We start from the raw sequence: 24883 nt of genomic DNA on the forward strand, positions 1-24883 counted from the left end.
ATTCTGGTACAGGTTGATCTCAGTTTTGCTTTTCAAGAACTGGGCGGATTCTTTAGATGTTTTTGGTAAAGTCTAACCAGGCTTTGCTATTTTCGGGCTGATAATTGTTGCACCTTGTGGTGACCCCTCGGTATTTGCTCTGATGACCGTCTCATGGTGGACTTGATACTGAGACACCGACTACCTGGAGACTCGTCACTTGGGGGAATGTTGCAAGGGTGATTTTCTTCACCATGGGAAGGATTATGCGATCATCCACAACTGGTGTCTTCCGGGGATGTCCAGTCCTTACCGAGCACAACAGTGCACTCTCTGTTGTTGTACCGAACTGTTAATTTTCCCGCTCCTAACATTTCTTCTCTCTCTGATGGACTTAGTCTTTTTGTTCAGTCTAATGACAGTCTCCTTTGAGAGCTTCTACAGTAGTACTACATCTGGGCAATAAAAATAGTATATACAGAATGGGAGGCATAGGACTAAGCAACAGCACATGTGAAAAAGACTTGGGTATACGAATAGATCATAACTGAACATGAGTCAACAGTGTGATGCAGCAGCAAAAAAGGCAAATGCAATTCTGAGATGTAGTAACAGAAGCATACAGTCTAGATCACGTGAAGTCATTATTGCCCTCTACTCCTCTTTGGTCCGACCTCATCTGGAATACTGTGTCCAGTTTTGGGCACCACATTTTAAAAAAGACATCAACAAACTAGAGCAAGTTCAGAGAAGAGCGACCAGAATGGTGACCGGTCTGCAAACCATGTCCTATGAGGAACGGTTACAGGATTTGGGAATGTTTAGTTTGCAAAAAAGAAGACTGAGAGGAGACTTAATAGCTGTCTACAAATATCTCAAGGGCTGTCACATTGTAGAAGGATCATCTTATTCTCATTTCCACTAGGAAAGACCAGAAGCAATGGGATGAAACTTAATGGGAGGAGACACAGATTAGATATTAGAAAAAACATTTTGACAGTGAGGGTGATCAATGAGTGGAACAGGCGGCCACGAGAGGTGGCGAGTTCTCCTTCAATGGAAGTCTTCACACAGAGGCTGGACAGACACCTGTCTGGGATGATTTAGTGACTCCTGCTTTGAGCAGGAGGTTGGACCAGATGACCCAGGAGGTCCCTTCCAACTCTAACGTCCTATGATTCTATGATTCTTTAGCCGCATGTTGTGGGTTCACTGCACCAGCTTCCAAATGCAAATGATGCACCTGAAATAAGCACCAGACCTTTTACCTGCTTAATCAACGATGGATTGAAGAGGGAAAAGCCCATGAAGCTCTATAAAGAGCTTCTTAACCCCTTCCCGACATGTGACGGTATAGTACGTCACATGTCGGGACCCCCGCTTTGATGTGCGCTCCGGCGGTGAGCGCACATCAAAGTCGCGACATGTCAGCTGTTTTTTACAGCTGACATGTGCGCGCAATAGCGGCGGGTGAAATCGCGATCACCCGCCGCTATTAACTAGTTAAATGCCGCTGTCAAACGCAGACAGCGGCATTTAACTACCGCATCCGGCCGTGCGGCCGGATATGAGCGCATCGCCGACCCCCGTCACATGATCGGGGGTCGGCGATGCTCCTCCATTGTAACCATAGAGGTCCTTGAGACCTCTATGGTTACTGATTGCCGGTGGCTGTGAGCGCCCCCCTGTGGTCGGCGCTCACAGCACACCTGCAAATCTGCTGTGTAGCAGCGATCTTATGATCACTGCTGCATAGCAGAGCCGATCGGGCTGTGCCTGCTTCTAGCCTCCCATGGAGGCTATAGAAGCATGGCAAAAGTAAAAAAAAAAAGTTTTTAAAAATGTGAAAAAAATAAAAAAAATATAAAAGTTTAAATCACCCCCCTTTCGCCCCAATCAAAATAAATCAATTAAAAAAAAACCCAACCTACACATATTTGGTATCGCCGCGTTCAGAATCGCCCGATCTATCAATAAAAAAAAAGCATTAACCTGATCGCTAAATGGCGTAATGAGAAAAAAATTTGAAACGCCAGATTTACGTTTTTTTGGTCGCCACGACATTGCATTAAAATGCAATAACGGGCGATCAAAAGAACGTATCTACACCAAAATGCTATCATTAAAAACGCCAGCTCGGCACGCAAAAAATAAGCCCTCACCTGACCCCAGATCACGAAAAATGGAGACGCTACGACTATCGGAAAATGGCGCAATTTTGTTTTGTTTTGTTTTTTGCAAAGTTTGGAATTTTTTTTCACCACTTAGGTGAAAAATAACCTAGTCATGTTAGGTGTCTATGAACTCGTAGTGATCTGGAGAATCATAATGGCAGGTCAGTTTTAGCATTTAGTGAACCTAGCAAAATAGGCAAGCAAAAAACAAGTGTGGGATTGCACTTTTTTTGCAATTTCACTGCACTTGGAATTTTTTTCCCGTTTTCTAGTACACGACATGCTAAAACCAATGATGTCGTTCAAAAGTACAACTCGTCCCGCAAAAAATAAGCCCTCACATGGCCAAATTGACGGAAAAATAAAAAAGTTATGGCTCTGGGAAGGAGGGTAGCGAAAAACGAAAACGGAAAAACGGAAAAAGCTCCGGGGGTGAAGGGGTTAAATAATTTTCCAATTACTTTTGGCCCCTCTAATAAGAGGAAGCTCCATATTACAGAGCTGCAATTCCTAAACCCTTCCCCCAATCAGGATGTAACTCCCCTCACAGTAAAGCTGAGAGTCGCCATTTAAGCCCAGATTGATGACAGAACGGGAACTTAAATGCCAAAATGTGTGTCACTATCCAAATCTGAGCAAATCACTATACATCTACCCCCGTGCTGTACAGGCATCATGGCTGCCCCCATCGTGGCTCACAATCTACATTCCCCATCTGTAAGGCTGTGAAGTGTGGGTGGTCCCTGCGGGGCTTCCGCTTTCCTTCCAAACACAGGCAGAAGATACAAACTTCATACACCTTTATTCCTGGTGGGATATGAATCCAGGACCCCCAAAGACCACCGGACAGCACCCCCACAGATATTTCCCAACACTGTGACCCACCCCCATAGATCTATCTCGACACTGGGTCCTGCCCCCACAGATGTACCCTGGTCCACCCTATAATGGGTCCCCCAGTCCTGGTGAGTGGGGGCTGCGCCCCTTTAATGCCTGTGCATGTGGTAGATGACGGCTCGGTCACCTCACACAGCCACGTCCTCAATAATATCACACCAGCAGACAGGGCTCACCCTAAACACTCTGTGCTGCACGGGAGCCTGCTCTGTACCTGCCAGGTGTGGGAGAACCTCCCTCCCAGCATGCACTGCCTGTGCAGAGGATTATGGGAGCTCAGCACTTACACACCGGGTCACTATCAGGAGCGTCTGCTCAGTAATATCATAACTTCATAAATCTTCAGTACAGAATCCTGCTCTGCGCACACAGCTCCTGTGCACTAATGTGTGTCTCCATGGATACGCAGCTCCTGTGTGTCTCCATGGAAACGCAGCTCCTGTGCACACCTGTGTGTCTCCATGGACACGCAGCTTCTGTGCACTCCTGTGTGTCTCCATGGATACGCAGCTCCTGTGCACATCTGTGTCTCCATGGATACGCAGCTCCTGTGCACTCCTGTGTGTCTCCATGGATACGCAGCTCCTGTGCACACCTGTGTGTCTCCATGGATACGCAGCTCCTGTGCACACCTGTGTCTCCGTGGATATGCAGCTCCTGTGCACACCTGTGTCTCCATGGATACGCAGCTCCTGTGCACACCTGTGTGTCTCCATGGATACGCAGCTCCTGTGCACACCTGTGTGTCTCCATGGATACGCAGCTCCTGTGCACATCTGTGTCTCCATGGATACGCAGCTCCTGTGCACTCCTGTGTGTCTCCATGGATACGCAGCTCCTATGCACACCTGTGTGTCTCCATGGATACGCAGCTCCTGTGCACACCTGTGTCTCCGTGGATATGCAGCTCCTGTTCACACGTGTGTCTCCATGGATACGCAGCTCCTGTGCACACCTGTGTGTCTCCATGGATACGCAGCTCCTGCACACACCTGTGTCTCCATGGATACGCAGCTCCTGTGCACACCTATGTCTCTCCATGGATACGCAGCTCCTGTACACACCTGTGTCTCCATGGATACGCAGCTCCTGTGCACACCTATGAATCTCCATGGATACGCAGCTCCTGTGCACACCTATGTGTCTCCATGGATACGCAGCTCCTGTGCACACCTATGAATCTCCATGGAAACTCAGCTCCTGTACACACCTGTGTCTCCATGGATATGCAGCTCCTGTGTACAGCTGTGTATCTCCATGGATACTCAGCTCCTATACACACCTGTGTGTCTCCATGGATACGCAGCACCTGTACACACCTGTGTGTCTCCATGGATACGCAGCTCCTGTGCACACCTGTGTCTCCATGGATACGCAGCTCCTGAACACACCTGTGTGTCTCCATGGATACGCAGATCCTGTACACACCTATGTGTCTACATGGATACGCAGCTCCTGTGCACACCTATGTGTCTCCATGGATACGCAGCTCCTGTGCACACCTATGAATCTCCATGGAAACTCAGCTCCTGTACACACCTGTGTCTCCATGGATACGCAGCTCCTGGGCACACCTATGTGTCTCCATGGATACGCAGCTCCTGTGCACACCTATGTGTCTCCATGGATACGCAGCTCCTGTGCACACCTATGTGTCTCCATGGATACGCAGCTCCTGTGCACACCTATGTGTCTCCATGGATACGCAGCTCCTGTGCACACCTATGTGTCTCCATGGATACGCAGCTCCTGTGCACACCTGTGTCTCCATGGATACGCAGCTCCTGTGCACACCTATGTGTCTCCATGGATACGCAGCTCCTGTGCACACCTATGTGTCTCCATGGATACGCAGCTCCTGTGCGTCTCTATGGATACGCAGCTCCTGTGCACACCTGTGTGTCTCTATGGATACGCAGATCCTGTACACACCTGTGTGTCTCCATGGATACGCAGCTCCTGTGCACACCTCTGTGTCTCTATGGATACGCAGCTCCTGTGCACACCTCTGTGTCTCTATGGATACGCAGCTCCTGTGCACACCTGTGTGTCTCCATGGATACGCAGCTCCTGTACACACCTGTGTCTCCATGGATACGCAGCTCCTGGGCACACCTATGAATCTCCATGGAAACTCAGCTCCTGTACACACCTGTGTCTCCATGGATACGCAGCTCCTGGGCACACCTATGTGTCTCCATGGATACGCAGCTCCTGTGCACACCTATGTGTCTCCATGGATACGCAGCTCCTGTGCACACCTATGTGTCTCCATGGATACGCAGCTCCTGTGCACACCTATGTGTCTCCATGGGTGTCTCCATGGATACGCAGCTCCTGTGCACACCTATGTGTCTCCATGGATACGCAGCTCCTGTGCACACCTGTGTCTCTATGGATACCAGCTCCTGTGCACACCTGTGTGTTTCCATGAATACGCAGCTCCTGTGCACACCTCTGTGTCTCTATGGATATGCAGCTCCTGTGCACACCTATGTGTCTCCATGGATACGCAGCTCCTGTGCACACCTATGTGTCTCCATGGATACGCAGCTCCTGTGCACACCTATGTGTCTCCATGGATACGCAGCTCCTGTGCACACCTGTGTGTCTCTATGGATACGCAGCTCCTGTGCACACCTCTGTGTCTCTACGGATACGCAGCTCCTGTACACACCTCTGTGTCTCTACGGATACGCAGCTCCTGTGCACACCTGTGTCTCCATGGATACGCAGCTCCTGTACACACCTGTGTCTCCATGGATACGCATGACATACACAGTGCAGGTTATTTAGAGGGGGCAGGATCACTGTACAGGCGGCAGGTGGAGGCGCAATGGCTGCCCGGCAGCGGAGGGGTTACCGGCGCGGACCCACCTACACAGCAGAGCTTCCTGTACAGGTGACTCTTCCGCTCCTGCTCCGAATCCCCTTCCAGCCAATCAGAGCGCTCCAGAAGCATCTCCCTCTTAAAGGTGTAGTACCAGGTGGAGGACGCGGGACGCGGCACCGAGTCTGCCATGGCGCCTCACCGGGACAAGGCACCAGACGACCCCGATACCAAGAGCAAGGGACGACCCTGCGGAGAGCGGCCGGCGAGTGGCAGTTGTGTACGGCAAAAGCTCTCCTCCCACTGGGGAACACATCCACGCCCATCCACAACACGGGGAGGCCGCCCACAGCGTGCGCAGCCCGGGAGAGAAGCCAGAAACACCGCACCGACTGCCAGAGACCGACCGCACCGACCGACCGACTGCACCGGCTGCCAGAGACCGACTGCACCGGCTGCCAGACACCGACTGCACCGACCGCCAGAGACCGACTGCACCGACCGCCAGAGACTGCACAACTTCCAGAGACCGACTGCTAATATCACCACTCATCCCTGCCAGACTGACTGCACCGACCGCTAATGTCACCGCTCATTCATTGAGCTCCTCTCCAGTGCTAGACCACCCTACATCTCATCTGTCTACCACCTACCCGTCCTCTCCAGTGCTAGACCACCCTACATCTCATCTGTCTACCACCTACCCGTCCTCTCCAGTGCTAGACCACCCTACATCTCATCTGTCTACCACCTACCCGTCCTCTCCAGTGCTAGACCACCCTACATCTCATCTACCACCTACCCGTCCTCTCCAGTGCTAGACCACCCTACATCTCATCTGTCTACCACCTACCCGTCCTCTCCAGTGCTAGACCACCCTACATCTCATCTGTCTACCACCTACCCGTCCTCTCCAGTGCTAGACCACCCTACATCTCATCTGTCTACCACCTACCCGTCCTCTCCAGTGCTAGACCACCCTACATCTCATCTGTCTACCACCTACCCGTCCTCTCCAGTGCTAGACCACCCTACATCTCATCTGTCTACCACCTACCCGTCCTCTCCAGTGCTAGACCACCCTACATCTCATCTGTCTACCACCTACCCGTCCTCTCCAGTGCTAGACCACCCTACATCTCATCTGTCTACCACCTACCCGTCCTCTCCAGTGCTAGACCACCCTACATCTCATCTGTCTACCACCTACCCGTCCTCTCCAGTGCTAGACCACCCTACATCTCATCTGTCTACCACCTACCCGTCCTCTCCAGTGCTAGACCACCCTACATCTCATCTGTCTACCACCTACCCGTCCTCTCCAGTGCTAGACCACCCTACATCTCATCTGTCTACCACCTACCCGTCCTCTCCAGTGCTAGACCACCCTACATCTCATCTGTCTACCACCTACCCGTCCTCTCCAGTGCTAGACCACCCTACATCTCATCTGTCTACCACCTACCCGTCCTCTCCAGTGCTAGACCACCCTACATCTCATCTGTCTACCACCTACCCGTCCTCTCCAGTGCTAGACCACCCTACATCTCATCTGTCTACCACCTACCCGTCCTCTCCAGTGCTAGACCACCCTACATCTCATCTGTCTACCACCTACCCGTCCTCTCCAGTGCTAGACCACCCTACATCTCATCTGTCTACCACCTACCCGTCCTCTCCAGTGCTAGACCACCCTACATCTCATCTGTCTACCACCTACCCGTCCTCTCCAGTGCTAGACCACCCTACATCTCATCTGTCTACCACCTACCCGTCCTCTCCAGTGCTAGACCACCCTACATCTCATCTGTCTACCACTTACCCGTCCTCTCCAGTGCTAGACCACCCTACATCTCATCTGTCTACCACCTACCCGTCCTCTCCAGTGCTAGACCACCCTACATCTCATCTGTCTACCACCTACCCGTCCTCTCCAGTGCTAGACCACCCTACATCTCATCTGTCTACCACCTACCCGTCCTCTCCAGTGCTAGACCACCCTACATCTCATCTGTCTACCACCTACCCGTCCTCTCCACAGTGCTAGACCACCCTACATCTCATCTGTCTACCACCTACCCATCCTCTCCACAGTGCTGCAACGCCCTTCTCATCTCTACCTATCCTTCCACCCCATTTTGCAACTAATCTAAGCCTAATACCCTCCATAATCTGAACCTACCACCTCAGATTGAGACTTCTCTTATGCAGCAGACAGTTTTCTGGAATGCATTACCCCAGATGATCTGATTAATACCTAGTCTCCTTATTTTTAAGCAGGCTTTTAAAACACAATCTTTTTAAACAGGTCTATCACCTCACTCCACTAATTTGACTCTCCAGTGTCCCGGTTTTCTACAGGGTCCTTAAAATCTACTCCATCCTATTCATGTCTTCACATCCTCATTGAAGTCCTTTTTATACATAGCCCATTCACTATTTCTCTGAACATAACTCTCCATCATCAGATACTGGCCGGTGACCGGGTCATACATGTACATATACTGGCCGGTGAGCGGGTCATACATATACACATACTGGCCGGTGACCGGGTCATACATGTAAATATACACATACTGGCCGGTGACCGGGTCATACATGTACATATACACATACTGGCCGGTGACCGGGTCATACATGTACATATACTGGCCGGTGACCGGGTCATACATGAACATATACACATACTGGCCGGTGACCGGGTCATACATGTACATATACACATACTGGCCGGTGACCGGGTCATACATGTACATATACACATACTGGCCGGTGACCGGGTCATACATGTACATATACACATACTGGCCAGGGACCGGGTCATACATGTACATATACACATACTGGCCGGTGACCGGGTCATACATGTACATATACAGATACTGGCCGGTGACCGGGTCATACATGTACATATACATATACAGATACTGGCCGGTGACCGGGTCATACATGTACATATACTGGCCGGTGACCGGGTCATACATGTACATATACACATACTGGCCGGTGACCGGGTCATACATGTACATATACTGGCAGGACCCTCGCTTTTCCTGTGATGTCTGGTGTTGTCTGCACATGTCCCCGCTTATTGTACAGTGCTGCTGTATGTGCCGGCGATACAGAAACAAAATGATATTATTCTTGTGTGGTCGGTTGGCTGATACCTGCACTGCGGTTGTTTTGGTGGTTGCGATGACTACGGCTTGTAGGACACCTGTGATCTCCCCATACATGATGGACAGGTCGGACACATTCTTGCATCTGTTCACCACATGAGCGCCCCCAAGACCCCAACTTGGAATAAGAGGCCCAGTATATAAATGTAATGGACCGCAGAGGGTAAAATGTCTGGGATGAAAGTGGCAACGTCTGAGTCTGTTCCTTTCATCCTATATTTTGGGTTTTTGTCCCCTGGAGTAGAAGCATTCTCGCCAGCTCCACCCTGCATGTAGAACTGCTGCTCCACCATAAGGAACCAATTAGAAGAAATACGGAAACGTGGCGGATGAACGTGTGCAGTATTCTTCCCCATGACCCTCGGATTTTACCAATTCCCCCCCGCTGCCGCCGTGCACAATATTTCAGCCTCGCACACAGCCCCCACAATCCAGAGTTTTACACTCATCTGTTTTTCATTTTTTAAAACAACTGGAAAAAGAAGTTTCACCAGGGTGGAAAATTCCCAAAATAATCAGAGGGAGAGACAGCGAAAAGTAGGAAGAAACTGGGGATGAATCACCCTGGAGTTAGTGGGACCAGTGATCAGCGTGACGGCGGGGAGCGCGTCCAACTACGGATCCCACAAATGTCTGTTGTCAGAAATAGCAGGATCAGCAGCCGCAATCCCCCGGGATCCGGTCCACCAGAAACAGAACGCAGGGCGGGAGAACGGCCTCTGCAGCGTACACCGGGCCGGAGACTGCGCATATCACTACCCCTATATTACGGTAACCCCTTACTGCCCAGGCATCAATGTCTGCTCAAATAACGGCGCTAAATCAAAAAATAATGACCTGGCCTATAAAGTGGCAAGCATGCAGAATAGGAGAATGTTCACACTGGCCATTAGACAGAACCAATAAACATCCTCCGCTGGAAGTAAATCAGCGAAAGCGGCCGCGCAGCTAAAGAACATTGGGGGCCGAGTAAACAGAGTCTTTAATAAAAGCGCAAAAACCATTCCACTGCGACAAGGTGACCCAAACTGGGGTGGTCCTAACCTCTGGTATTACAGCTCTACCCTGCGTCGGTGACGTCTGACTTATTATCAAGGTCTTTCTTGCTGTTTAGTTTCACTTTTCTGATTTTAGTGCAGATCCTGGCCGCCTGTTCTTTCAGCTGGACATTTATATAGCTTCCCATTGCCGGGGGTCCATGTTTGTGGCCTGATCCTGCTCAGCCCTTATTCACACAGACGTTACTATGACGCACGGTAAGGTTAGGACCATCCTGATGTGGATACACCGTGTCGCGGTGAGACGGCTCTTACACTTTTTTCTATCAGAGACGTCGTGTTCTCCAGGTCTTCACTGTAACTTAGATGCACGCTTGCTTTGGCTCATTTACTTCCAGCAGGGATACGGTCACCTTGTGTCTGTCTTAGGCTCTGCCGTATAACGGTGGATACGGTCACCTTGTGTCTGTCTTAGGCTCTGCCGTATAACGGTGGATACGGTCACCTTGTGTCTGTCTTGGGCTCTGCCGTATAACGGTGGATACGGTCACCTTGTGTCTGACTTAGGCTCTGCCGTATAACGGTGGATACGGTCACCTTGTGTCTGTCTTAGGCTCTGCCGTATAACGGTGGATACGGTCACCTTGTGTCTGTCTTAGGCTCTGCCGTATAACGGTGGATACGGTCACCTTGTGTCTGTCTTAGGCTCTGCCGTATAACGGTGGATACGGTCACCTTGTGTCTGTCTTAGGCTCTGCCGTATAACGGTGGATACGGTCACCTTGTGTCTGTCTTAGGCTCTGCCGTATAACGGTGGATACGGTCACCTTGTGTCTGTCTTAGGCTCTGCCGTATAACAGTGGATACGGTCACCTTGTGTCTGTCTTAGGCTCTGCCGTATAACGGTGGATACGGTCACCTTGTGTCTGTCTTAGGCTCTGCCGTATAACGGTGGATGCGGTCACCTTGTGTCTGTCTTAGGCTCTGCCGTATAACGGTGGATACGGTCACCTTGTGTCTGTCTTAGGCTCTGCCGTATAACGGTGGATGCGGTCACCTTGTGTCTGTCTTAGGCTCTGCCGTATAACGGTGGATACGGTCACCTTGTGTCTGTCTTAGGCTCTGCCGTATAACGGTGGATGCGGTCACCTTGTGCCTGTCTTGGGCTCTGCCGTATAACGGTGGATACGGTCACCTTGTGTCTGTCTTAGGCTCTGCCATATAACGGTGCAGGCAGAGGCTCAGATTCACTTCTCATTTTCCTCGTGTTCTGCCAACACAGCCTCCAGCGCCAGCACATCGGCAGCCAGTCCGCAGGGTGGGGTCCGCTTCCTGAGTCTGGTGTGAGATGAGTAACACCAGGAGAACGCGTCTGCCCATCAATGAGTAACTCTCCCCACCGAACAGAACTCGGCGCACGTAACGGACAGCATAAGGGGCGGCAGGGATCCCTGCACTGGGAGACTAGTCACCAAAATGTGGAGACAGTGATGTGATGTCAGTGAGGGTCACCCCTGACCCCAAAACCTCCACATACAGCAGGCAACGGGTAAATGGTGGTCTCTGCAGCCTGACCACCACCGAGCAAGCAACAGTACAGCTCCGTGTGTGTGTGTGTGTATATATATATATATATATATATATATATATATATATATATATATATATATATATATATATATACACATACATATATACATACACATACTGCACAGTACCACTCCTCCTGTATATATACACTGCACAGTACGGCTCCTCCTGTCCTGTATATATACACTGCACAGTACCACTCCTCCTGTATATATACACTGCACAGTACCGCTCCTGTGTATATACACGGCACAGTACCACTCCTCATGTCCTGTATATATACACTGCACAGTACCGCTCCTCCCGTCCTGTATATATACACTGCACAGTACCGCTCCTCCTGTATATATACACTGCACAGTACCGCTCCTGTGTATATACACGGCACAGTACCACTCCTCATGTCCTGTATATATACACTGCACAGTACCGCTCCTCCCGTCCTGTATATATACACTGCACAGTACCGCTCCTCCTGTCCTGTATATATACACTGCACAGTACCGCTCCTCCTGTCCTGTATATATACACTGCACAGTACCGCTCCTCCTGTATATATATATACTGCACAGTACCACTCCTGTATATATACACTGTACAGTACCACTCCTCCTGTATATATACACTGCACAGTACCACTCCTCCTGTGTATATACACTGCACAGTACCGCTCCTCCTGTGTATATACACTGCACAGTACCACTCCTCCTGTATATATACACTGCACAGTACCACTCCTCCTGTATATATACACTGCACAGTACCACTCCTCCTGTATATATACACTGCACAGTACCACTCGTCCTGTATATATACACTGCACAGTACCCCTCGTCCTGCATATATACACTGCACAGTACCACTCCTCCTGTATATATACACTGCACAGTACCACTCCTCCTGTCCTGTATATATACACTGCACAGTACCACTCCTCCTGTATATATACACTGCACAGTACCACTCCTCCTGTATATATACACTGCACAGTACCACTCCTCCCATCCTGTATATATACACTGCACAGTACCACTCCTCCTGTCCTGTATATATACACTGCACAGTACCGCTCCTCCTGTCCTGTATATATACACTGCACAGTACCGCTCCTCCTGTGTATATACACTGCACAGTACCACTCCTCCTGTATATATACACTGCACAGTACCACTCCTCCTGTATATATACACTGCACAGTACCACTCGTCCTGTATATATACACTGCACAGTACCACTCGTCCTGTATATATACACTGCACAGTACCCCTCGTCCTGCATATATACACTGCACAGTACCACTCCTCCTGTATATATACACTGCACAGTACCTCTGCCCTGTATACACTGCACAGTACCACACCTCCTGTATATATACACTGCACAGTACCACTCCTCCTGTCCTGTATATATACACTGCACAGTACCACTCCTCCTGTCCTGTATATATACACTGCACAGTACCGCTCCTGTGTATATACACTGCACAGTACCACTCCTCCTGTCCTGTATATATACACTGCACAGTACCGCTCCTCCTGTGTATATACACTGCACAGTACCACTCCTGTGTATATACACTGCACAGTACCACTCCTCCTGTATATATACACTGCACAGTACCACTCCTCCTGTATATATACACTGCACAGTACCACTCCTCCTGTATATATACACTGCACAGTACCGCTCCTCCTGTATATATACACTGCACAGTACCCCTCCTCCTGTATATATACACTGCACAGTACCACACCTCCTGTATATATACACTGCACAGTACCACTCCTCCTGTCCTGTATATATACACTGCACAGTACCGCTCCTGTGTATATACACTGCACAGTACCGCTCCTCCTGTCCTGTATATATACACTGCACAGTACCGCTCCTCCTGTGTATATACACTGCACAGTACCACTCCTGTGTATATACACTGCACAGTACCACTCCTCCTGTATATACACTGCACAGTACCACTCCTCCTGTATATATACACTGCACAGTACCGCTCCTCCTGTATATATACACTGCACAGTACCGCTCCTCCTGTATATATACACTGCACAGTACCCCTCCTCCTGTATATATACACTGCACAGTACCACTCCTCCTGTATATATACACTGCACAGTACCGCTCCTCCTGTATATATACACTGCACAGTACCGCTCCTCCTGTATATATACACTGCACAATACCCCTCCTCCTGTATATATACACTGCACAGTACCGCTCCTCCTGTATATATACACTGCACAGTACCGCTCCTCCTGTATATATACACTGCACAGTACCGCTCCTCCTGTATATATACACTGCACAGTACCACTCCTCCTGTATATATACACTGCACAATACCCCTCCTGTATATATACACTGCACAGTACCGCTCCTCCTGTATATATACACTGCACAATACCCCTCCTCCTGTATATATACACTGCACAATACCCCTCCTCCTGTATATATACACTGCACAGTACCACTCCTCCTGTATATATACACTGCACAGTACCACTCCTCCTGTATATATACACTGCACAGTACCTCTGCCCTGTATACACTGCACAGTACCACTCCTCCTGTCCTGTATATATACACTGCACAGTACCACTCCTCCTGTATATATACACCGCACAGTACCGCTCCTCATGTCCTGTATATATACACTGCACAGTACGGCTCCTCCTGTCCTGTATATACACTGCACAGTACTACTCCTCCTGTCCTGTATATATACACTGCACAGTACCACTCCTCCTGTCCTGTATATATACACTGCACAGTACCGCTCCTCCTGTGTATATACACTGCACAGTACTACTCCTCCTGTCCTGTATATATACACTGCACAGTACCACTCCTCCTGTCCTGTATATATACACTGCACAGTACCGCTCCTCCTGTGTATATACACTGCACAGTACCACTCCTCCTGTATATATACACTGCACACTACCACTCCTCCTGTCCTGTATATATACACTGCACAGTACCGCTCCTCCTGTGTATATACACTGCACAGTACCACTCCTCCTGTATATATACACTGCACAGTACCACTCCTCCTGTCCTGTATATATACACTGCACAGTACCGCTCCTGTGTATATACACTGCACAGTACCACTCCTCCTGTATATATACACTGCACAGTACCGCTCCTCCTGTATATATACACTGCACAGTACCCCTCCTCCTGTATATATACACTGCACAGTACCACTCCTCCTGTATATATACACTGCACAGTACCACTCCTCCTGTCCTGTATATATACACACTGCACAGTACCACTCCTGTCCTGTATATATACACTGCACAGTACCCCTCCTCCTGTATATATACACTGCACAGTACCACTCCTCCTGTCCTGTATATATACACTGCACAGTACCACTCCTCCTGTTTTGTATATATACACTGCACAGTACCCCTCCTCCTGTATATATACACTGCACAGTACCACTCCTCCTGTCCTGTATATATACACTGCACAGTACCCCTCCTCCTGTATATATACACAATGCATAGTACCACTCCTCCTGTCCTGTATATATACACTGCACAGTACCACTCCTCCTGTCCTGTATATATACACTGCACAGTACCACTCCTCCTGTATATATACACTGCACAGTACCACTCCTCCTGTCCTGTATATATACACTGCACAGTACCCCTCCTCCTGTATATATACACTGCACAGTACCACTCCTCCTGTCCTGTATATATACACTGCATAGTACCACTCCTCCTGTCCTGTATATATACACTGCACAGTACCCCTCCTCCTGTATATATATACTGCACAGTACCGCTCCTCCTGTATATATACACTGCACAGTACCCCTCCTCCTGTATATATACACTGCACAGTACCACTCCTCCTGTCCTGTAACAGTACCCCTCCTCCTGTATATATACACTGCACAGTACTGCTCCTCCTGTATATATACACTGCACAGTACCGCTCCTCCTGTCCTGTATATATACACTGCACAGTACCACTCCTCCTGTATATATACACTGCACAGTACCGCTCCTCCTGTCCTGTATATATACACTGCACAGTACCACTCCTCCTGTCCTGTATATATACACTGCATAGTACCACTCCTCCTGTCCTGTATATATACACTGCACAGTACCCCTCCTCCTGTATATATACACTGCACAGTACCCCTCCTCGTGTATATATACACTGCACAGTACTGCTCCTCCTGTATATATACACTGCACAGTACCCCTCCTCCTGTATATATACACTGCACAGTACTGCTCCTCCTGTATATATACACTGTACAGTACCCCTCCTCCTGTATATATACACTGCACAGTACTGCTCCTCCTGTATATATACACTGCACAGTATCCTCCTCTTGATTTGCCTGAATGTTGTTACTGTATCCAGATCGGATGCATTTGCTGTGATACTCCCACTGTGTATTAGATACACGTCACCCGCAGTGCATCTAAGTGCTCATCTAATGCGAGCAGGCTGCTGCCATGTTTGGCATGTATAGTGTTAATAACTTCTTGGCGTTGAGCAGATGAAAACTGTAGTGAAATCCTGGCATGAGCCCCACATCCAGAACGAGGGGCGAGCGGGGGAGACGCAGAGGAATCTGCAATGCGAAACCAATTGTGTGGACAATGGGAGGAAAGTAACAGAAGAGTGGCAGAGCGCTGGGACCGTGGCAGAGCGCTGGGGATGGCAGAGCGCTTTGGACCGTGGCAGAGCGCTTTGGACCGTGGCAGAGCGCTTTGGACCGTGGCAGAGCGCTTTGGACCGTGGCAGAGCGCTGGGGACCGTGGCAGAGCGCTGGGGACCGTGGCAGAGCGCTGGGGACCGTGGCAGAGCGCTGGGGACCGTGGCAGAGCGCTGGGAATGGCAGAGTGCTGGGGACCGTGGCAGAGCGCTGGGGATGGCAGAGTGCTGGGATCGCGGCAGAGCGCTGGGACCGTGGCAGAGTGCTGGGACCGCGGCAGAGTGCTGGGGATAGCAGATCGCTGGGACCGCGGCAGAGTGCTGGGGATGGCAGAGCGCTGGGACAGCGGTTCAGTGCTGGGACAATGGCAAAGCGCTGGGACCATGGCAGAGCGCTGGGGATGGCAGATCGCTGGGACCGCGTCAGAGTGCTGGGACCGCAGCGCAGGCCGTGCTCAGACTTCGTGGTCGTGCACACGGTGACAATTTTGTTGGTTTCTTACAATCTCCATAGAGATGGCAGAAACCTCGGCGTGATCACAGCCTGCGCCCACAAGCCCCCACCGGACGGCGCCGCTCCGGGGCTTCCCCCGCCTACGGGAGGTCTGTGTTTCCCGGGGTTACTACACAACTGTACACATTGTACAAAGCAGCTGAGAGATGAGACGGACACAAGATCCTGCCACGTGCTGCCGTGATCACAAGTTTTGGCCAGCATGGCGGCGTGTGCGGGCAGTAATGGATCCTGTGTGATCACACATGAGATCATGGATGCCGGCTCCGGTCACCGCCACAGAACCGCGCGCTGCAGAAGCTTTGGCGACTTCTCAGGGAATACTGGGAATCGGAGGGGCCGGCGGTTATTTCTGCTGATACATTGTAGCAATAAAAGCCTTATCAGTAGCAGCTGGATGGAGCGGTGCCAGAAACAGCGCCTCTTCCTGTAAAACGGCAGCAGCGCCAAAGCTAACCCCTCAATGACGTCAGCAGAAACGAGACATAGAAAAAGCCCTGAATCCGTCCGCTGGTCACAGAGAGAGAAAGCTCTGAATCCATCTGATGGTCACAGAGAGAAAGCTCCGAATCCATCTGATGGTCAGAGTGAGAAAGCTCCGAATCCATCTGATGGTCACAGAGAGAGAAAGCCCCGAATCCATCTGATGGTCACAGAGAGAAAGCTCCGAATCCATCTGATGGTCAGAGTGAGAAAGCTCCGAATCCATCTGATGGTCACAGAGAGAGAAAGCCCCGAATCCATCTGATGGTCACAGAGAGAGAAAGCCCCGAATCCATCTGATGGACAGAGAGATAGCTCCGAATCCATCTGATGGTCACAGAGAGAAAGCTCCGAATCCATCTGATGGTCAGAGTGAGAAAGCTCCGAATCCATCTGATGGTCACAGACAGAGAAAGCCCCGAATCCATCTGATGGTCACAGAGTGAGAAAGCTCCGAATCCATCTGATGGTCACAGAGAGAAAGCTCCGAATCCATCTGATGGTCACAGAGAGAAAGCTCCGAATCCATCTGATGGTCACAGAGAGAAAGCTCCGAATCCATCTGATGGTCACAGAGAGAAAGCTCCGAATCCATCTGATGGTCACAGAGAGAAAGCTCCGAATCCACCTGATGGTCGCAGAGACAGAGAAAGCCCCGAATCCATCCGCTAGTTACAGAGAGAGATAGCACCGAATCCGTCCACTGGTCAGAGACAGAAAGCTCCGAATCCATCTGATGGTCACAGAGAGAGAAAGCCCCGAATCCATCTGATGGTCACAGAGAGAAAGCTCCGAATCCATCTGATGGTCACAGAGAGAAAGCTCCGAATCCATCTGATGGTCACAGAGAGAAAGCTCCGAATCCACCTGATGGTCGCAGAGAGAGAGAAAGCCCCGAATCCGTCCGCTGGTCACAGAAAGAGATAGCACCGAATCCGTCTGCTGGTCACCGAGACAGAAAGCTCCGAATCCAACTGATGGTCGTTGAGAGAGAAAGCCTCAAATCCGTCCGCTAGTCACAGAGAGAAAGCCCCAAATCAGTCCGATGGTCACAGAGAGAAAGCTCCGAATCCACCTGATGGTTGCAGAGCGAGAGAAAGCCCCGAATCGGTCCGCTGGTCACAGAGAGAGAAAGCCCCGAATCCACCTGATGGTCACAGAGAGAGAGACCCGAATCCGTCCGCTGGTCACAGAGAGAGAAAGCTCCAAATCCATCTGATGGTGACAGAGAGAGAAAGCTCCGAATCTATCCGATGGTCACAGAGAGAGAAAGACCCGAATCCACCTGATGGTCACAGAGAAAGACCCGAATCCGTCCGCTGGTCACAGAGAGAAAAAGCCCCGAATCCGTCTGATGGTCACAGAGAAAAAACTCTGAATCCGTCCGCTAGTTACAGAGAGAGAAAGCCCCGAATCTGTCCTATGGTCACAGAGAAAAAGCTCTGAATCAGTCCGCTAGACACAGAGAGAGAAAGCCCCGAATCCGACCGCTGGCCAGAGAGAAAAAGCTCTGAATCCATCCGCTGGTCACACAGAGAGAGAGCCCCGAATCCGTCTGCTGGCCAGAGAGAAAAAGCTCTGAATCTGTCCGCTAGTCACAGAGAGAGAAAGCCCCGAATCCGTCCGCTGGCCAGAGAGAAAAAGCTCTGAATCTGTCCGATGGTCACAGAGAGAGAAAGCTCAGAATCCGTCCACTGGCCACAGAGAGAGAAAGCTCAGAATCCACCCACTGGTCTCCTGTAAACTGGTGTGGAGACAGCGATGCGGGGAATGCAGGGACGCCGTGTACTGTGCACACTACATTTACCTGTCACAGGTGAGTGATGATCCCTGCCGGGAAGTGACACATTCCTGCACATTGCACACCTGTCCATGTACCTGCGGACAGCAGCACTCACTGCCAGCACCGCACACAACAAGATGGAGAGGGTACGAATGTGCCAAGACAAGATAGAAAAAGTCTACACACCCGGGGAAAAATGGCAAAAACCTGGCATGGAACCAATCCTAACAAGCATCATCTCAGGACTTCTTCTCCCTTTAATGTCGCCCATAGTCTGCAGAAATCCATTACTACACAAACTGAAGAGGAAGATAAAAAATAACAAAATAACAATGTGGTTGCATAAGTGTGCACACCCTCCTATAATCGGACTGAAGTTGTGCTCAGAATCAGCCAATCACATTTCCCCCATGTTACGTAGTAGTCAGCGCTCGGCCGCCGTCATTTCCACCTATTCTGATTAACCCCAGAGAAAGTGTCGCTGCTCTCAGAGGATTTTCTTGTAAACAGCTGACAACACAGCAAAGGATCTCAGTGTAGAAAGTTGTCAGGAGAAAGGACAAATACAGGGATCGGATCTACCATGGACACTGAAGACGTCACAAGAATAGGCTGAAATCTGGCACCATAGCGACATTACCAAGAACTGGACGTCCCTCAGATATTGGGGAAAATACAAGAAGGACTTTGCCCCTGGAGGCCGACGGCAACATTAGAGGAGATGCAGGGATTTCTGGCCAGTCCTAGTGGTGTCCTACAGGTGACCACCATCTCCCGTATTCCTCACATCTCCGGCCTGCGGAGTCGGGAGGAGACGGAGCCTTTTCTTACATATAAACCTCCAGGCCGGCGATGTTCTGACAAAATCTCCAGAGACAGCGACCCTAAGTGACCTCCAAATCTCAAAAACAACGGCTTCACCAGAAGATTGAAGTTCTGGAACGTCTGAGCCCAGTCCTGAACCAAGGGGTAATCTGTAGGGAGGGTGGGGTGAGGCCTGATGGGGATGGTAGTCCGTGTATGGCTGCAGGGTGAGGCCTGATGGGGATGGTAGTCCCGTGTATGGCTGCAGGGTGAGGCCTGATGGGGATGGTAGTCCGTGTATGGCTGCAGGGTGAGGCCTGATGGGGATGGTAGTCCCGTGTATGGCTGCAGGGTGAGGCCTGATGGGGATGGTAGTCCGTGTATGGCTGCAGGGTGAGGCCTGATGGGGATGGTAGTCCGTGTATGGCTGCAGGGTGAGGCCTGATGGGGATGGTAGTCCCGTGTATGGCTGCAGGGTGAGGCCTGATGGGGATGGTAGTCCGTGTATGGCTGCAGGGTGAGGCCTGATGGGGATGGTAGTCCTGTGGGATGGTAGTCCATGTACGGCTGCAGGGTGAGGCCTGATGGGGATGATAGTCTGCAGGGTGAGGCTGGGGGTTATCACCGCTGTCCCCGTATGCTGGGTGAGGCCTGATGGGGATGGTAGTCCGTGTATGGCTGCAGTGTGAGGCCTGATGGGGATGGTAGTCCTGTGGGATGGTAGTCCATGTACGGCTGCAGGGTGAGGCCTGATGGGGATGATAGTCTGCAGGGTGAGGCTGGGGGTTATCACCGCTGTCCCCGTATGCTGGGTGAGGCCTGATGGGGACGGTAGTCCTTGTATTGCTGCAGGGTGAGGCCTGATGGGGATGATAGTCTGCAGGGTGAGGCCTGATGGGGATGGTAGTCCCGTGTACGGCTGCAGGGTGAGGCCTGATGGGGATGGTAGTCCCGTGTACGGCTGCAGGGTGAGGCCTGATGGGGATGGTAGTCCCGTGTACGGCTGCAGGGTGAGGCCTGATGGGGATGGTAGTCCCGTGTACGGCTGCAGGGTGAGGCCTGATGGGGATGGTAGTCCGTGTACGGCTGCAGGGTGAGGCCTGATGGGGATGATAGTCTGCAGGGTGAGGCTGGGGGTTATCACCGCTGTCCCCGTATGCTGGGTGAGGCCTGATGGGGATGGTAGTCCGTGTATTGCTGCAGGGTGAGGCCTGATGGGGATGATAGTCTGCAGGGTGAGGCCTGATGGGGATGGTAGTCCCGTGTACGGCTGCAGGGTGAGGCCTGATGGGGATGGTAGTCCCGTGTACGGCTGCAGGGTGAGGCTAGGGGTTGTCACCGCTGTCCCCGTATGCTGGGTGAGGCCTGATGGGGATGGTAGTCCCGTGTATGGCTGCAGGGTGAGGCCTGATGGGGATGGTAGTCCCGTGTATGGCTGCAGGGTGAGGCCTGATGGGGATGATAGTCTGCAGGGTGAGGCCTGATGGGGATGGTAGTCCCGTGTACGGCTGCAGGGTGAGGCCTGATGGGGATGATAGTCTGCAGGGTGAGGCCTGATGGGGATGGTAGTCCCGTGTACGGCTGCAGGGTGAGGCCTGATGGGGATGGTAGTCCCGTGTACGGCTGCAGGGTGAGGCCTGATGGGGATGATAGTCCGTGTATAGCTGCAGGGTGAGGCCTGATGGGGATGGTAGTCCCGTGTACGGCTGCAGGGTGAGGCCTGATGGGGATGGTAGTCCCGTGTACGGCTGCAGGGTGAGGCCTGATGGGGATGGTAGTCCCGTGTACGGCTGCAGGGTGAGGCCTGATGGGGATGATAGTCCGTGTATGGCTGCAGGGTGAGGCCTGATGGGGATGGTAGTCCCGTGTATGGCTGCAGGGTGAGGCCTGATGGGGATGGTAGTCCGTGTATGGCTGCAGGGTGAGGTCTGATGGGGATGGTAGTCCGTGTATGGCTGCAGGGTGAGGCCTGATGGGGATGGTAGTCCGTGTACGGCTGCAGGGTGAGGCCTGATGGGGATGGTAGTCCCGTGTACGGCTGCAGGGTGAGGCCTGATGGGGATGATAGTCCGTGTATAGCTGCAGGGTGAGGCCTGATGGGGATGATAGTCTGTGTATGGCTGCAGGGTGAGGCCTGATGGGGATGATAGTCCGTGTATGGCTGCAGGGTGAGGCTGGGGGTTGTCACCGCTGTCCCCGTATGCTGGGTGAGGCCTGATGGGGATGGTAGTCCCGTGTATGGCTGCAGGGTGAGGCCTGATGGGGATGGTAGTCCCGTGTACGGCTGCAGGGTGAGGCCTGATGGGGATGGTAGTCCCGTGTACGGCTGCAGGGTGAGGCCTGATGGGGATGATAGTCTGCAGGGTGAGGCCTGATGGGGATGGTAGTCCCGTGTACGGCTGCAGGGTGAGGCTGGGGGTTGTCACCGCTGTCCCCGTATGCTGGGTGAGGCTGGCAGGCCTGGAGGTGACATTTCCTCCTTGTGTGGGTGTTGGGTGCAGATCTCCTCCAGGCGCCTCCTGTGTTTATCATGTAAATAATGATGGCAGCCGGTGCACCACAGACGCCGTGACCTTCACCGAAGAGACGGCTCCAGAGTCAGAATCCACCTGTCACCTCCACATGACAACTACAGAGGACGGCATCAGAGAGACCACCACCAGCCGCGGAACGTACCCCGAATACTCGGACCACTGACATATTGATTAATGCTACAGAAACACAAGGGGCCACAGTATGTGCAGAACGGGGAGAAGAAACTGCAGCCAATGGCCGGAGCACGGGGAAAAGCGAAAATCCCTCAAAGGAGAAGACGAACATGGAGGACATCACCGCTCCCCCCATATAATGCACCTGTGACATCACCGCTCCCCCCATATAATGCACCTGTGACATCACCGCTCCCCCCATATAATGCACCTGTGACATCACCGCTCCCCCCATATAATGCACCTGTGACATCACCGCTCCCCCATATAACGCACCTGTGACATCACCGCTCCCCCCATATAACGCACCTGTGACATCACCGCTCCCCCCATATAATACACCTGTGACATCACCGCTCCCCAATATAATACACCTGTGACATCACCGCTCCCCCCCATATAATGCACCTGTGACATCACCGCTCCCCCATATAATGCACCTGTGACATCACCGCTCCCCCCATATAATGCACCTGTGACCTCACCGCTCCCCCCATATAATAATGCACCTGTGACATCACCGCTCCCCCATATAATGCACCTGTGACATCACCGCTCCCCCCATATAATGCACCTGTGACCTCACCGCTCCCCCCATATAATAATGCACCTGTGACATCACCGCTCCCCCATATAATGCGCCTGTGACATCACCGCTCCCCCCATATAATGCACCTGTGACCTCACCGCTCCCCCCATATAATAATGCACCTGTGACATCACCGCTCCCCCATATAATACACCTGTGACATCACCGCTCCCCCCATATAACGCACCTGTGACATCACCGCTCCCCCCATATAACGCACCTGTGACATCACCGCTCCCCCCATATAACACACCTGTGACATCACCGCTCCCCCATATAATGCACCTGTGACATCACCGCTCCTCCCATATAATACACCTGTGACATCACCGCTCCCCCCATATAATAATGCACCTGTGACATCACCGCTCCCCCATATAATACACCTGTGACATCACAGCTCCCCCCATATAATGCATCTGTGACATCACCGCTCCCCCATATAATACACCTGTGACATCACCGCTCCCCCCCCATATAATACACCTGTGACATCACCGCTCCCCCATATAATGCACCTGTGACATCACCGCTCCCCCATATAATACACCTGTGACATCACCGCTCCTCCCATATAATACACCTGTGACATCACTGCTCCCCCATATAATGCACCTGTGACATCACCGCTCCCCCATATAATGCACCTGTGACATCACCGCTCCTCCCATATAATACACCTGTGACATCACCGCTCCCCCCATATAATAATGCACCTGTGACATCACCGCTCCCCCATATAATACACCTGTGACATCACAGCTCCCCCCATATAATGCATCTGTGACATCACCGCTCCCCCATATAATACACCTGTGACATCACCGCTCCCCCCCCATATAATACACCTGTGACATCACCGCTCCCCCATATAATGCACCTGTGACATCACCGCTCCCCCATATAATACACCTGTGACATCACCGCTCCTCCCATATAATACACCTGTGACATCACTGCTCCCCCATATAATGCACCTGTGACATCACCGCTCCCCCATATAATGCACCTGTGACATCACCGCTCCCCCCCCATATAATACACCTGTGACATCACCGCTCCCCCATATAATACACCTGTGACATCACCGCTCCCCCATATAATACACCTGTGACATCACCGCTCCCCCATATAATACACCTGTGACCTCAACGCTCCCCAATATAATACACCTGTGACATCACCGCTCCCCCATATAATGCACCTGTGACATCACCGCTCCCCCCCCATATAATACACCTGTGACATCACCGCTCCCCCATATAATGCACCTGTGACATCACCGCTCCCCCCCCATATAATACACCTGTGACATCACCGCTCCCCCATATAATACACCTGTGACATCACCGCTCCCCCATATAATACACCTGTGACATCACCGCTCCCCCATATAATACACCTGTGACCTCACCGCTCCCCCATATAATACACCTGTGACATCACCGCTCCCCCCATATAATACACCTGTGACATCACCGCTCCCCCATATAATACACCTGTGACATCACCGCTCCCCCCATATAATGTATCTGTGACATCACCGCTCCCCCATATAATACACCTGTGACATCACCGCTCCCCCATATAATACACCTGTGACATCACCGCTCCCCCCCATATAATGCACCTGTGACATCACCGC

General features: G+C 51.5%; 1 protein-coding gene across 18 annotated transcripts in view; it reads right to left on the reverse strand.

The window, feature by feature from the left end:
- PLEC (plectin) overlaps positions 1–24883 on the reverse strand; it is a 447362-nt gene that overhangs the window by 138473 nt on the left and 284006 nt on the right. The window contains exon 1 of one of the 18 annotated variants that reach the window (XM_077271544.1): positions 5928–6180. The exons of the other annotated variants lie outside the window; for them this stretch is intronic. Within the exon in view, the coding sequence (XP_077127659.1) occupies positions 5928–6072 (145 nt within the window). The 5' untranslated portion in view covers positions 6073–6180. Of the gene's footprint in view, positions 1–5927; positions 6181–24883 lie in introns of those variants that run through there. 18 annotated transcript variants of the gene reach the window in all.

This window comes from Ranitomeya variabilis, chromosome 6, assembly GCF_051348905.1.
Source record: "Ranitomeya variabilis isolate aRanVar5 chromosome 6, aRanVar5.hap1, whole genome shotgun sequence".
Classification (NCBI taxonomy): Eukaryota; Metazoa; Chordata; class Amphibia; order Anura; family Dendrobatidae; genus Ranitomeya; species Ranitomeya variabilis.